The sequence below is a fragment of the Cydia splendana genome, chromosome 10 (assembly GCF_910591565.1).
Source record: "Cydia splendana chromosome 10, ilCydSple1.2, whole genome shotgun sequence".
Lineage (NCBI taxonomy): Eukaryota > Metazoa > Arthropoda > Insecta > Lepidoptera > Tortricidae > Cydia > Cydia splendana.
This window is the reverse complement of record NC_085969.1, coordinates 17,185,048-17,200,210: the sequence shown is the minus strand read 5'-3', so window position 1 is coordinate 17,200,210 and position 15,163 is coordinate 17,185,048. Positions and strand designations below refer to the sequence as shown.

Sequence of the window (15,163 nt, the reverse complement as noted above, 5' to 3'; positions counted from 1 at the left end):
GCCCTGTTAAGGCGGGCGTACGGCAGAAAACTGACGACTCAACTGCTAGTTTGTAGTCGCAGAGGTGGCAGCAGACCATTGCCGGCAGGCAATAATCGCTTATGTGTGTGGACTGTGGACGTTATTGGCCTAGGCCGTCCTAGGAGGCCAGAGACTGCAGGCGGACTGGTCATCAGTGCGCCCCTTAAATGCCAAGTTTTAAAAGTGAGAAACATAGCAAAAACTTGTATGACCAGATCAAAGGCCGAACTATAAAATGCAGTTACATAACATTTTTAACCGATTTAATCAAATTTTACTGTATTCATGTGCATGCGATAAAATTACATATACCTATGTTACTCATATAGCGGTCTGGTATGTATATTGTTCATTTACCACGACGCCTTAGGATGTAAACTTATTGATGCCAATTGATATAGCGGCAATGTTTCGAGATTCGCGTTGAAAATTAGTATCACACAAGCATTTGAGTCGTTTGGTGATCTCAATAAGGAAATATATTAAATATAGTGTTTTAAATACATATTTAAAAAAGACATTATTTTAACTGACCATAAACAGAGTGAAGAAAATAAATTTTATTTTAATATAAATTAAAAATGAATATTAAAGTATTTTCCAAAGATGAGAAATCAAATGAGGATGTGTTCAGAAGATTGTGTGATTTTGGAACATTTCAGACTGTACAATATTTTTTTATTTGTTTGCCGTTGATAATGGTGTCCATGATGAATGTGAATTATATATTTGTTGCGGAAAATATCGACTACAGGTAAGAAATGTATCAAAAAGATTATTTAATTTTTTTAAGTAATAAGAAACAATTAGGAATTTATGTGATTAGGTATAAAGAATCGTGCTGACGCGGCAAGTGTTATGGGCAATAGGGGCATCTTGCACCCGTACAGCTCCTGGGGGTTGTGTTTGTCAGTGTATATTGTGCACAGTAAAAGTTGGAGGAGTGTTTTAAATATTGAAAGATGAAAAATTTATGTTAAAATCTTGAACAACAAAAATAAGGGCAGGATCTACGCAAGTTACAGTTAGGAATGAGGTCCGTATGTTGTTCTAAATCTATTATGGTTCTTAAAAAACGCAATTCTTTAAACGGAGCAACTTTTCGTTGACTTTTTTCTTTGAATATATTTTTTTTTCGCACAATCAGTACGTAGTTCTTGAAAAAACATTTTTTGTCAGAAAGTATTTTTTTTGCACAAACATATTGAAATTAGTCTACAAGTCTCCAAATTGACTTCGCGGAGCAATACAATAACAGGAAAACATGACATCAACAAGCTCACGCCTCACGATCATGATCTCTCTGCATTTTTCAAACCGCGGTCAATAATGATATTAATCATGCAAGTTGCAAAATTGAAACTTGAAACCTCCCGAACAAAAGCTAACGTGATACATTACCCAAAACCTGCGGCTAAATGTGGGTCGATAACGGCCGTCGAAAATATAACAAGAGCTTTCTCAACTGAAGCACACTGGGATTAAAACAGCTATCCTTTGAATATAGAGATTTGTTTGGGATACTTACCTTCAATCACCTGACTTTAAACGGTGGGAGAAGAATTTAGACGTAGAATAAATAAAATTAAAACATGTCAAATATGCATTCTACGGGCCTAAGATGGTCGTAATTTTATCATCTGCCTTCGTGGCCGTCACTTTGTAAGGTTGCTAGAGTAACACGATAAATGATAAAAGTGCAGCCATTATATTCGCTACGGATTGTATGTTTGATCTGGTCAGTCCAGTTTAACCTCTTTTGATATTTCATCGCATGCAACCTTTCGTTCGTTGACCGCAAAGGATTCTTCAATTGTCTTTTTAGTATTTTATCAGAAAAATTAACCTAATCTCAAAAGCTTTAAAGAGTATGACCGCGAAAAATTATAGCAGTAACGAAGAGGAAAACATCAAACCTCTCATCGCACACAGATTTTATTGTACGGAAGTCGGTAAAAATCTAATCTTTGTCATCTAGATCAAATCAACCAAAACTTTCATCAAAATAAGCTTAGTAGTTTACGCAATAGACGCTACGGTAGTACACGAGATGATAATACAAATATCTACATCGACCGCTAAAATTATAACTCTACTTTAACCCGTTATAACGGGTTGAAACAGGGGCTCCCAAACTGTGAGTCACAACGCCGAAGGGTGTCGCGGAGTTTTCTCAAGGAAGTCGCGAGTTGACATGCTCACTTCAAGGCTTTAGATTCTAGAACTACACATGTTGTCTTCAATTAGAGGCAGAACATGTAGAGTGACTCGCACTACGAATACGAAATGGATGGGTAAACTATTTATAACATAGTTTATAATTTATATTCATCTCCACAGACGACCTTCATCTAAACACGTCTTCCGGGGTAATGGGTTACATTACGGTCAAGATCATTGTCACTTTATTGATAATTTTATCGACCATGATAATATTTATCATTATCCTCGACGTAGACACTTATACGGGTTTTCGCAGATGCATAAAACGCTATTTTTGGCCAAAGTTTCTTAGATTATGTTCACGCCAGTTTGCGATTTATAAGATTTTTTTAAAACGACGAATAGCTTGTTTATTGGCTGATTAACATAGCATAATGTGTATTAGTTACTATAGCCGAGCCGATACACTAAACTTGTTATTCGTTAAAAAAAAGAGATATAAATATATTAAGTATCTTTATATGTAGAACAATTACAGCGTAATATAACAAATGCTTTTGAACGCGAACTGTAGAAATATATATTCATGTTTTGAAAAGCACTTCAGGGTGGCATATATACTACATATATACAATTAAACACGTAGGCGTATCAATAAGTGAGCCCAGCAGTAAGCCGTACCAATAAGTTATCTCAAAACTTACTTGAGAGTAGTAAAATTTCTAGTTGCTGTCTGGTGAAGGAAAACATCGTGCGGAAACATATTCAACAGTGTGCATGAAGTCCCCAATCCCCGTGGGGGCTGTAACTCAAACCCTCTCGTATACCTTATTCCCATCAGTTAGACATATGTTAGTAATGATTTGGGATGCGAGATGCCACGAATAATGGTTTTGACTGGAAACCGAATATTCGGCCACATTCGGCCAAATTCCTTAAATTTTTAGATATATTGGTTTGTGATACCTACATTTTAATTGTGTATTTTTTGTACAAGTAGGTATTAGTTGTTACGCCAAATATATTCTAAATTTTCGGTCGAATAGCGAAATAAAGACTAGTCGGCAAAGTGCACTGACTCACTATACAGGGTTATATAGTGATTATTCCGTTGCCAGGCAGCTTTTGAGGTTATACTGAGCAACATTCACTATGGGACCAACCCCGAAATCGAAAAAAAAAATTTGGCTGTTTCATACATTTTGGCTGGTCCATTTTCTATGGGAGGCTAATTTTTTTTTAGGCGATTTCGGGGTTGATTCCATAGTAAAGTTGCTCAGTACAATCCCCAAACCTCCCTGGCAACGGGAATGCAGTTATTTTTTAGCCACGGTATATATCTTTTTTCAGATGCCGTGTCCCCGAATGTGACGGACCGAACGCCACAGCGTCGACGCCCTCATGGTGGCCCAACGCTTACGACTCCAAGTGTATTAGACCAATGTTCAACCTAACAGACAAGGCGACGTGCGAAAACCAGATAGCTGTTGAATTCAGAGAGTGTGAAGAGTGGATTTATGAGCATGGGAATTCGGCTGTTGTTGAGGTAATTAATTAAGATTGATGTAGACCCAAGCAGTGGCGGATTTGACTTAAGGCCCAGTAGGTCCGGGCCTAGGCCGGCAAGATATTAGAGGCGGCAGCCTATATGACGACTGTTGAGAAAGGCGGCTGGTACTTAGCAGAGTTGGGCAAAAATTAACTTGAATAAGAATAAGAATAAAAACAGAAATTTTATTCTTATTCAAATCGAGTTGGATTAGAATAATTCTTGCACTAGTTATTTTAGAATAAAATTAAGGTGAATAAATCATGTGACTTTTATTTTAAATGCGGAATAAAAAACAGAATAATTATTCTAGAAGTAGGACTATTCTAAATAAGGTTTTATGCAATTAAAATGTTATTTAGAATTAAGTTAATGTTTTGGCATTGGATTGGCATCTTGGCTAGGCCCCTAGACCAGCTAAATTTAACATAATGATTTGGTTAGTAAATTAAAAATAATACGGTTACTGAAACTATGCGACAGTCAATTTGTAAGATTTTATTCCATAAAATAAATGGCTATGAATTAGACAAGAAACTAACTACTATTACATCTACCTAACTATACGTAATTAGTACCTATACGGTACCCAGACCACATTTTTATTCGTGGAATATTATTTCGAATAAAAATCATGATTATATTTATTTGATTAAGAATATGTTATTCTCATTCAATTTTTTCTCATACGAATTATTCCCGACCAAAATCATTTGAATATTTTTGACGGGAATAAAATCGAGATGATTTTATTCCGACAAATTCTTATTCAAATAATGATTTTATTCTTGAATGCCCAACACTGGTACTTAGTACAGGGCCTGGGGCCTAGAGCGGCAAAGACTGCAAATCCGTTATTGGACCCAAGGTAGTTGCCAGCTCAGATATCTCAGAGGTAGCACTAATAAATAAGTTTCATTTTTGCATGTGCCTGTGTAAATGCAAAAAAAGTAAATTTCGCCACCTACAATAATGATGACGCTCGCATCGTTATAGTTCTATAGGTTGTCAGTCACATGTACTAAGCTCATTACATTACCTACTCATCACTTTACTCGTTTCCCTCATAAATTGTGTTTTCCTCGTTGTCGCATTACTGTCGGGATTAGAGCGTTCATCTGCCATTCATTTTATCAAGGAGATTGACAGGACAACGCCCATTTCCCATGTATGAGCACTAGAAACACGCACCAGAAGTTACTCATACAAAAATTATACTCTCTCTATTTTCCTTGTATTACATTTTTTTGCAACAATAACTAATACCAGCCATAAATAATATACATATTTTACCTACTTTAATGTTTAGAATAAGATTCATGTTATTTTAGTATTTAGTAACTGGAGACGCCATGGCTGTCATTTTCTGTACAAAACAGTCTGCCGATTTTTGCGGGAGAGGGGCACGTCAAATGTATGGCTATTTATACATGTAATATTTTAAACTTCCGCGTTTTTAACCCATATTAACTCACATTTATAGACGGGTTAAGAAATTCTGCATCAAGTCTGTATACAAGCCGTTATTCAAAGTAGCAGATCTGTTGCGCAGTCCAAAAGATGTCATTCCGAACCAAAATCCGGGCGTTTACAAAATAGACTGTAGCTGCGGAAGTGTGTACATTGGACAAACTAAACGGAGCGTGCAAGAGAGGGTGAAAGAGCACATAGCGGCAGTTAAAAATCGCCAATTACACAAATCCGCAATCGCCGAACATCTTCTTACATCTGGCACAAATCATTGGATTAAGTTGCATAGACCAAAAGTTGTCTCCACTGAACGTCATTATTATCCTCGAGTTGTGCGAGAAGCAATTGAAATCAAGAAACACCCCAGCAATTTTAATAGGGAGGATGGATTCAACTTATCGCCAACTTGGGAACCAGTGATACAGAAGTTAAAGCCAAAGGATCTATCTTCGGACGTGTGCGTGGATATTGTGAGTGTTGCGTGTCGGACTATTGACAATAATTAACATTATGTGTAGTGGGTGGTTTGAAAATGTGATGTCTTCCCCAAACTTTTCCATACACTTTTCGTCGGGTAGTTGCACAAATCTCTGTTTTGACATTTTGCTGGGACATCAGTCAGCCGCGACCACGACCAGTGAAACCTGCGTCGAAACATCGGTAAATCAAGGTAATTGAATCAAATTCGCGTTAGACCCGTCTATAAATGTGAGTTAATAAGTATTTGTACATGATTTGTACGTAACGTACAAATAGCCATGCCAGATAAACGTCAGTCCATACAAAAGTTTGAACAGTTGTGCAATGTTTTCGGTTATTAAATAGCATAGTAGATATGTAGCATAGTAGTAGTACTATTATTTATTCTGTGGCAAACCTTGTAAGGGGGCGACGGGTTCTTGTAACTATTATATAATTATATGTACTTGGATCAGCTTTTTTGAGTAGTTTAAAACCGACCAAGTGCGTGTCGGATCACGCATAAATCTTCCTACAATACATAAAGCTCTATAAGAAAAAAGGTGTAAGTACCTATCATCGCGGCACTTACGTGACATGACGAAACTTTACAGGGTTTTTGCCATTTTGTTTACAGAACCCCAAAAACATCGAGACTAAATACTTCCATGTGTAAACAGTGCACAATATCTGTCGTCATTTTTATACGCATTAACAAAAAACTATTATTACAGTACATATTATTATGGTTCTACTTTCGCAACTCGTGTCGATTTAAAACACTCCCTTCGGTCGTGTTTTAATTTCTCGCCACTCATTTCGAATTTCTTCTTTTCCGCACTTGTATCGTAAATAACTATTGTAACTTCTAATAAAATCAAGATGAGATAAATTGATAATGGTGGTAGATATATCCTAGACGTGATGATCATTACATCTAAGTCACGTCCTATCATCGTGGCGACTAGATAATTGTTGTTATAATTATTATAATAGATACACTTTAATCATTATGCACGTAATCCATTCATGCGTTGAAAACATCGTTATCTAAAGGCCGAACCATACCAAATGCGTATTTGCGTAGTAACTAGTCTTCTAGCAAAAAAGGTATCTTTTGACTCGTTTTAGGTAAATGTCGTAATGACAGTTTGTAACAGCCACCACATTGTTTAACGAGTGTGTACTGTCTCTTCGGAAAATCGTAAATTGATGAATCGTAAAAAAATCGTTTACCATTTTATTTTTTCTCAATAGCCTCCTTTTCCGAAAGCATTTCTAACCATTCGCATATTTTCCCATTAATTTTATTTTCCGGTAGCTTATTTTCCTAATAGGTTTTCTATCATTAACGACAAATTTCTATAAAAAAATTATCTTTATAATGATACTCCCTCACTTTGTTCTGTTTAAATTGGTGCAAAGTTAGCTTAGACGGACTCTAACACTATGTTACCTAGACTTATGTCGACCCCGGCCTCCGGGCTCTGTCGGTTATATCCCGATATGAACCGTGATTACCTTTTCTTATTGTGTCGTATGTTTAAGTTCCTTCGACATACAGCAGCTCTGGAAACAAGATTGGATGAGGCAAGCTGACGGTACCCCGGCCGTGAATACGGACCCGACTATAATGAACAAGGGGACCGACCTTCCTAGGAAACTATGGTGTCGCTTAAGGACACGGACGATGCGACTTCTTCCGGCATAAGTGGGGTTGCAGTGACTCCGCGCTATGCGACTGCGGCATCGAGGACCAGACCATGGAGCACATCATCCAGCGGTGCCCACTCCGCGCATACTCGGGTAGCCCGGATGATCTCTAGACTTGACGCCCGATGCTGTGCAGTGGTTGCAAAACTTGGATGTTGCCTTATAAATAAAAATACTGTATATATAATTTTGCCTATGTGACCATATCGTCATACGATTAAATAAATAACCTTTTGTTATGTTTTCGAGCTTCACCCGCTATCATCAGTTACCCGTGAACATGATGCATGTAGGTAACTGCGTCGAAATATCGGGAGCTTGAAAACATAACAAAAGGTAATCACGGTTCATATACTCGTAAGTCTAGTGAAACTAACCGTGAATCATTCAAAACTATGTTACCTTCTAGCTGGACATTGGATGCCAATCGTGGAAGGCTTCGTTTGTAGGCAGCATCCACAACATAGGAATGTTGTTCTCAATGATATTAATGGGTTGGATAGCAGACAGGTAACTCACTTTCTCATCTTGTTTTATATGTCAAATATATGACGGTATTGACGATGTTATATAAAAGTCTGGAAGAGATTGCTGCTTAGCGGTAAAATCGCCTGTTGTCTGCCATAGTTTAATTTGTATGCCATATTTCTTTTGATATTGGCGAGCAATAAAAAATATTTATACAGGGTGTCCCTAGCCATTGGACAAAGCCGAAATGTACATGTGCATTAGGGTATTTAGAACCAGTATACAAAGTATCATAACAATCGGTGTAGCGGTTACGAAGAAATTAACAAATTACGATTTTTTTACTTTGGAGCAACCTGTATGTGTTAGTAGCTCCCTAGGTAATAAATAGTATGAAACCTTCTTCGACCGTTTTGATTATCTTTTTTATTTATGACATTAATAAGATTCTGACTTTAGACAAATGTCATAATTGCCGCACATTTTCAAACAAATTGTCAAAAGCACTGCCAATGATTAATACAGTATGTTTCTTTTTGTTGTCGATTATTGGAAATAACTTTTGTTTGATAATTTATTTTTTTATCTTTTGTTCTAATTAAAAAATATTACCGTTAGAGCATTTTTGAGAAGTAGCCCTACGTGGGATTTCAGGGTTTGTCCAATGGCTAAGGTCACCCAGTATATATTTTTATATTTGATAACGTGATACAATAGCTGCATTTGCGACTCAGCTGATGCCGAAAAGTACCTACAGTACACCTTCAAATCACATTTATCACATTCAATCTTCACCGTTCAAAAACTGACTTATTTTTATTTCGTTCTTTGATGACACAAAAACATGTTTACCTAGATATTTATTATCATCTTTGTAGCACTTAACTTTCTAGACCAAAATATAATACTCGTATATAATTATATATCCTACATATATTATTGCTACACATTGGTAATCGCGTTACATTTTGTAGGCACCAAAATAAATTTAGTTAAAGGCATCCGTAGAGCCAATTACAAGCTAAAGTGATTAATTAGAGTTAACACATTCACTGTCAAGATCTCATGTTCATTTTGTATTGTAAATGGGGCGCTTGGCACTGAAAGTGTTAATACGGGCAACATTTACATTTATATTTTGACCATATTGCAACCAAATTAACTGTACACAGTTAAAATTTACTCCAAACCGGCACCAAAACGATATGAGATCACCGAAAAATTATCAAAAAAATAGATTATATAATCGTAAAGTATAATCGTAAAAATAGATTATATAGTCATAAAGGATCAATTTCAGATTCGGAAGGAAACCAACTATAATAATATGCGCAGTAGGGGGAGCGGTCGGAGTATTTAAAATCTTCGTGACAAACTTCTACGCTTATCTGGCTATAGAATTCTTGGAGTCATTCATCGCATCCGGCCTTTACACTGTGGCTATTGTTTGGAGTAAGTTTACTCGGCCTATCGCTAATTCTTAATGACCTTACTGTAAACATGCAATTGTTATCTTTGATATCAGTTCGTAGAAATATAACCATTTCTAAACTGCACCACGCTTCTCAAAAGTACCTACATATGCTTATATTTAGATTAATCTTATAGATGCGCAACACATAAAAAAATCGGTACTTTCGCCGCATCGATGTGTGCTGTAAGGCGAGAAGCCTCGTAAAAAACCATACACCGGCGAAGAATGTACCTTATGACAAATCCGCACGTGCTAGCGTGAAACTAATATAACCATATAACTATCCAAACTCCGACTTACTTATGTAGGAAGGATCACTTCGGTGGCCATGTATTTTAATTTTATTTCAACGTTTTATTTCCAGTGATTGAAGTCGGCGGCGAAACTAAGAGAGTCTCAGCCGGTGTTATCTTTTCCTACGCCATATACGTAGGCGAAGTAGCATTCGCCTTCATAGCGATGGGCCTTCAACATTGGAAATCTCTGATTCTTGCCATATACGCCCCTGTGATCATATTCGTCGTATACACAATTGTTCTGAAAGAGAGCACAAGATGGCAACTACTACGAGGAAAAACGAATGACGCAAGAAAAACATTTAAAATAATTGCTAGGATAAATAAAGTAGCACTAACAAATGATGAAATAGACAATATAAAGGAAGATGAATTAAGATTAAAGTTTAACGTCGCTTCTCAAAAGGAAAAGGAGACCGTACATGATATAATAAAATCCAAAGAAATAATGATACGTTTATCTGTTATTTCGTTTTGTTTTTTTACTTCAAGCTTTGTATACTACGGATTGGCTGTACAAGCAATATCATTGCCTGGGGACAAATATTTGAATTTCGCACTGACTTCGTTGACATCTTTTCCTGGAGATCTGTTGGCATATTTCACCTTTTCCAAATATGGTAGAAGAATTTCATTACAAGCCGGGTATTTTGCCTGTGCTGCATTTATACTTGCGCAGGCGTTTGCTCCAGAGTGTAAGTATAATTGATGTACTTTATTTTAGACTTTAGGTAAATTATACAGATTGTGAAGATATCTTACATGTAGATTTTCAAATTGAGGCCCGTTCTTCCAAGAGAGATTGCACCTGAAAGCCCCAGAGCTGTAGGCACGACTTGTTTTAATGCAATTGTTTAAATGGATAAATCAACAGAATATAAGAACGTATTTATTAATAAAGAGACCGAATAGGTATAAGGACAATGATATTTCTACTTGAACTTTTTGATGTGCATAAAAGTAAAATTGTATATCCGCCGTGTGATATGTGTTTTGCCAAGAGAGAGAGAGAGCCCTAAAAGTCTTAACTCTATCAGTAACCTCACAATTTGCTAAATGTATCTTCCGATTGGCGCTTTCAGGAGGTGTATTCTGAGTGTAATAACAGATTCTTAATTTGATCTGGATTTATCATGGATATGATCTTTCCGTGTCAATATTGGCATTTCTTCTACCAAAAACGTCACTATTGACACTGACCGATCGTATCCGTAACAAGTCCAGATCAAATTCAAAACCTATTCAATCAGAACACACCTCCAGATCTAGCTAAAGTCGCACCAAGAAAAGTCTGCAGCGAATTTGATAAGCCCACGCAGTGTAAGTGTTATTTATACGTCATAATTTCATAGAAGTTTGACGTTTAAAATGACACTTGCACTGCGTGGGCTATCAAAATAGCTGCAGACTTTTCACGGTCTGACTCTAATACCACCTCATACGCTTTTCGCGAAACATTTAGGTACGAAAGGATAGCGCGTGCGTACACGCGGCCTAGCCAAGGTGACAATCGCTATCGCTACGACAGCGAAACGCTTTGTCTCTCTATGACTCTTCCATAATTGTGTGATAGTGACAGTTGCGTTTCGATCGCCGCGGAGCGATAGCGATTGGCATGTTGGCTACGCTGCCAGTGCACGAGCGGTTCACAAATGGCATGCGAACGACATTTACCAAAATTATAACATACCATCGTTTGTTTCAGCAATTCCATGGCTAAAACTCCTACTGTTTCTACTGGGAAAGTTAGGAACAGCTCTCTGTTTTACTGGAGTATACACTTACAGTTTAGAATTGTTCCCTACTAGCGTAAGAGGATCCTTGTTTGGTTTTTGCAATACGCTTGCGAGAATCGGCAGTATGCTATCGCCACTTGCTCCTTTATTGGTGAGTAAAGATTTTATACATATTAAATATATATTAAGAACGGGTCACTCACGTATTTTAAGTCGAAAAACGCTCGACATGTTTCACTCCGTAAAGCAAACGCAACGCAAGCTCCTGATGACACTCCTCGGTACGGAGTGAAACATGTCGAGCGTTTTTCGACTTAAAATACGTGAGTGACCCGTTCTTAGATAAAGATAAGATAAAGATAAAAAATAGTTTATTCAAGTAGGCATGCGCTTATGAACGTCAAATAAACCTTTACCGGCTCCAACCGTACACCTCTGCCCCGAGAAGATTTAAATCCCCCCTCAATTGGAGGAGGGTATCCCAATATGGGACCGGCAACAAACTCGGCGGGACACATCTTTTCAAAACATTATTACATATTATAATTAACATGCATTACGAGTAATTAAGAAAAATACAATTTAGAATTCATGCAATTATACTCTTAATATATTTAATATGTCTGTGTCTCACGGAAGTTTTGTTATTATAAAGATTTTATACATATATCATCTTCCTTTTTTAAATAACCTGCAGAGCCTCCGTGAACGTGTTAACGACATTAAGGTCGACAAAATTGGGGGTAGACGGTAATAACTTATGAAAGAAATTTACCATCACAAAAACAATAAAAACGGGTCATCAGTTTATACGAAAATCTCGGTATAAATTGACCCGTTTTCATTGATTTGAGTATTATACGAAAAATTAACTTGCAGCATTAAATAAGAATAAGATAATTCATTTACTTTCAGGTGTCGGAGCTACCGGCTCTACCATCGATACTTTTTGCCTCGACGGCCATGATGGCTGCTCTTTTATTAACATTTACTCCGGAGACGAAAACTTTACCCTTGTTCGATACTGTGGCAGAAGTAGAGGCTTACAAATCAAAACTTACTACCAAACTTTAGAAGAAAATACTATAAAATAAATGGTCAAGATCAATACCATTTTGTTTCAATGGTTAAGTAAACGGATCATACACTGATTTAGGTTTTATTGTCTTTTTTGTAGGTAACAGCCACGTAACAGCTAAAAATAAAGGTGGAACAAATAAATTTCCACGATTTCAGTAAAGCATGAAATTATGTCGTAAAGATAGTTTATTATTCATGTAGAGGCATATTACAATGCGCTTATGAACGTCAAATAAAGCTACACCGGCTCCAACCCTACACCTCTGCCTCGAGAATATATTTTTTTTTTTTATTAAAATTATATAAAAAATGGCTCCAGTATCCTGAACATTCGAGACCGCTACCGCTACCGCCAACCACTTTGTCGTCACGAAATTTCGATTTTCGCGGTAGCCCTTGTGGGAGCTTACCGCAAAAACCGAAATTCGCAAATTGAGGGGATCTTTCTCTTTTACTCCAATGAAGGCGTAATAAGAGTGACAGAGAAAGATGCCCGCAATTTGCGAACTTCGATTTTCGCGGTTATAGCCCTGAACATTCCTACAACTTATGCTTTTTCTACGTGTGCATGAACTAAATTTATTTAAATACGAAACTAGGTACCTACTCAGAAAAGATTTTAAACAGCTGGCTTACATCTATGCTCTAATTCACTCACATTTGCTTATATAATTACCAGCCCCAAGCCCACATGAATTCTTGAATTATAATGTGGAAAAACCCCGATTGATATTGCATATGGGTTCAAGGAAAAAGCAAAAAAAAATTACAATCTGGTAGCATTCTTTTATGTAACCAGACATCGTTCAAACCGGTAAATAACCAGAATTCGTAGCATTGACAATGAAAATACTTTGTTATTGATTATAAATCGTAGTGATTTAATCAATATTATAAAGGTGAGGTGCGCATGATTACATATATGTCGCTAATTCAGAACTTAAACTAAGTAGATCATATTGCTAATTATATGACTACACGATTACATAAAGTGCGCTCGATAGAAAATCTAATTGGATATTGGGAAAATTAGAAACCGCCCTCTGTTTTACTGGAGTATACACTTACAGTTTAGAATAGTTGTTCGCAGAAATCGCGAAGCGTCTGGTTGACGTAACTGGTGACCGAAGAGCTGGCGGCTACCTCGCACAACGTATCAGCATTGCGATACAGCGAGGAAATGCCGCCAGCATCCTTGGTACAATCCCTCAGGGGCCTATTTTAGATTTAAGCTAGGTATTAATTTCGTTTAGTAGTACCACTGTATATATTATTGTATGTAAATAAATGATTTAAAATATAATTGGATATTTGGATTTCAATATAAAATAACTCTTTACCCGGCTAAGGGATATATATTTCCCACATACGGCACTTCAAACATGTGTTCTATTTTCGATGAGTAAGACTAACATTCGATTGTCATTTTTGAAATGTCAGCCTGGTAAATAGTGATAGAGCTTAGCGAAAAGAAACTGCACTTTTGGCAGAAAGCAAGCCGCTTTGCCCAGTGATACTAGGGACCAATCTGAATGATTTCATCCGAGGAAACACAAATTTCATTCACTAGAATTCAAGATGGCGGACCTTTTCCAAAATGGCGGCTGCAATATTAAAAAAAATTATAGACACAAAACGGCTGCACTGATTTTAGTGATTGATATATCGATCAATTCGTATTGACACTTGTAATCGAATAAAAAATATGGCATTCAAGAAATTAAAGATGGAGGCCGAATATTAAGAAAATTGTGTTTTTTTTCTTTAATTTTTTTCCTTCTAATGAAAATAACAACTAAATATTCTATAATATGATCACATATTCTTTCATTTAAATGAAACCTGATAATATTATCTGCAAATTTAAAAAAAAATCTTAACAATCCCTTGAGTAGTTTTTGAACTATACGCATTTCAAAAAGCGCGTAACTGCCGTCCGAAACGGCCCGCTCGCGCGGCTCGCGTCAATAGTGAGAATTTTGATGATTTAAAGGTAAAAAAAGAACTGAAAACATATTTACTTTATTGATTGAGCTATAAATGAATAAATAAATTGTATTTCCGCTTATTATTTGTGACCATCACGGGAAAAGTTATGGCGGCTGGCGCTTACGTCGCTTAGCACCGCAATAGTATTGGAGCGGCGTTAATAATAGCGTAAGCGCCACCCGCCCTAAGGTACCTATCTATACCCGTGGGTTCAAATTTATTCCTCTTTATCATCTTCGTCCGATGTGGATGAACTGAAAGAAAAGAACATTCATATGAAATCAGAACAAAATATACCTAATATAATTAAATTAAATATATAGAGATGAACTACGCCAAACTTACTTCCATTACTATTATTATTCAATGTGTTTAATATTGATATAGTAATGGAGGGGCGGGACAGTTTGGCGTGGTTTATCTATAAGTACCTTTCGTTTTTGCAGTTGCCTTTGCAAGTGCTGCATTGCACTGTACAGGGTAGACCCACCCTCCGACACGTGCAGCGCATTGTTTCGCAGCCTTTTTTACAGCCGCAATGGTCCAGGTATGATAATTCACGCTATCTCCCTGGCATCAGGCCATTGCGGTTCCCAACTGCCATTAAATAGTAGCAAATAGCTACCTGCGTACCAAGTTGTCCGACGAATGTGCTATTTGTGGGTCATATAGGTAGCAGGTGAACTTTTCCGGCATAACCATGATTTCTTCAGGAAGGCTTTGTAATGGCTGCGATATTTGTTTC

The 15,163-nt window shown here is 36.9% G+C and overlaps 1 protein-coding gene across 1 annotated transcript; it reads left to right on the top strand.

Moving 5' to 3' along the window:
* The first annotated feature begins 556 nt into the window (after window positions 1-556).
* On the top strand, window positions 557-12,459 carry LOC134794378 (organic cation transporter protein-like). Its single transcript, XM_063766180.1, has 7 exons — window positions 557-775; window positions 3,535-3,730; window positions 7,785-7,885; window positions 9,144-9,295; window positions 9,682-10,308; window positions 11,319-11,500; window positions 12,265-12,459. The coding sequence occupies exons 1-7, from the start codon at window positions 603-605 to the stop codon at window positions 12,421-12,423; spliced, it is 1,590 nt and encodes a 529-aa protein (XP_063622250.1). The 5' UTR covers window positions 557-602; the 3' UTR covers window positions 12,424-12,459.
* Window positions 12,460-15,163: the final 2,704 nt, after the last annotated feature.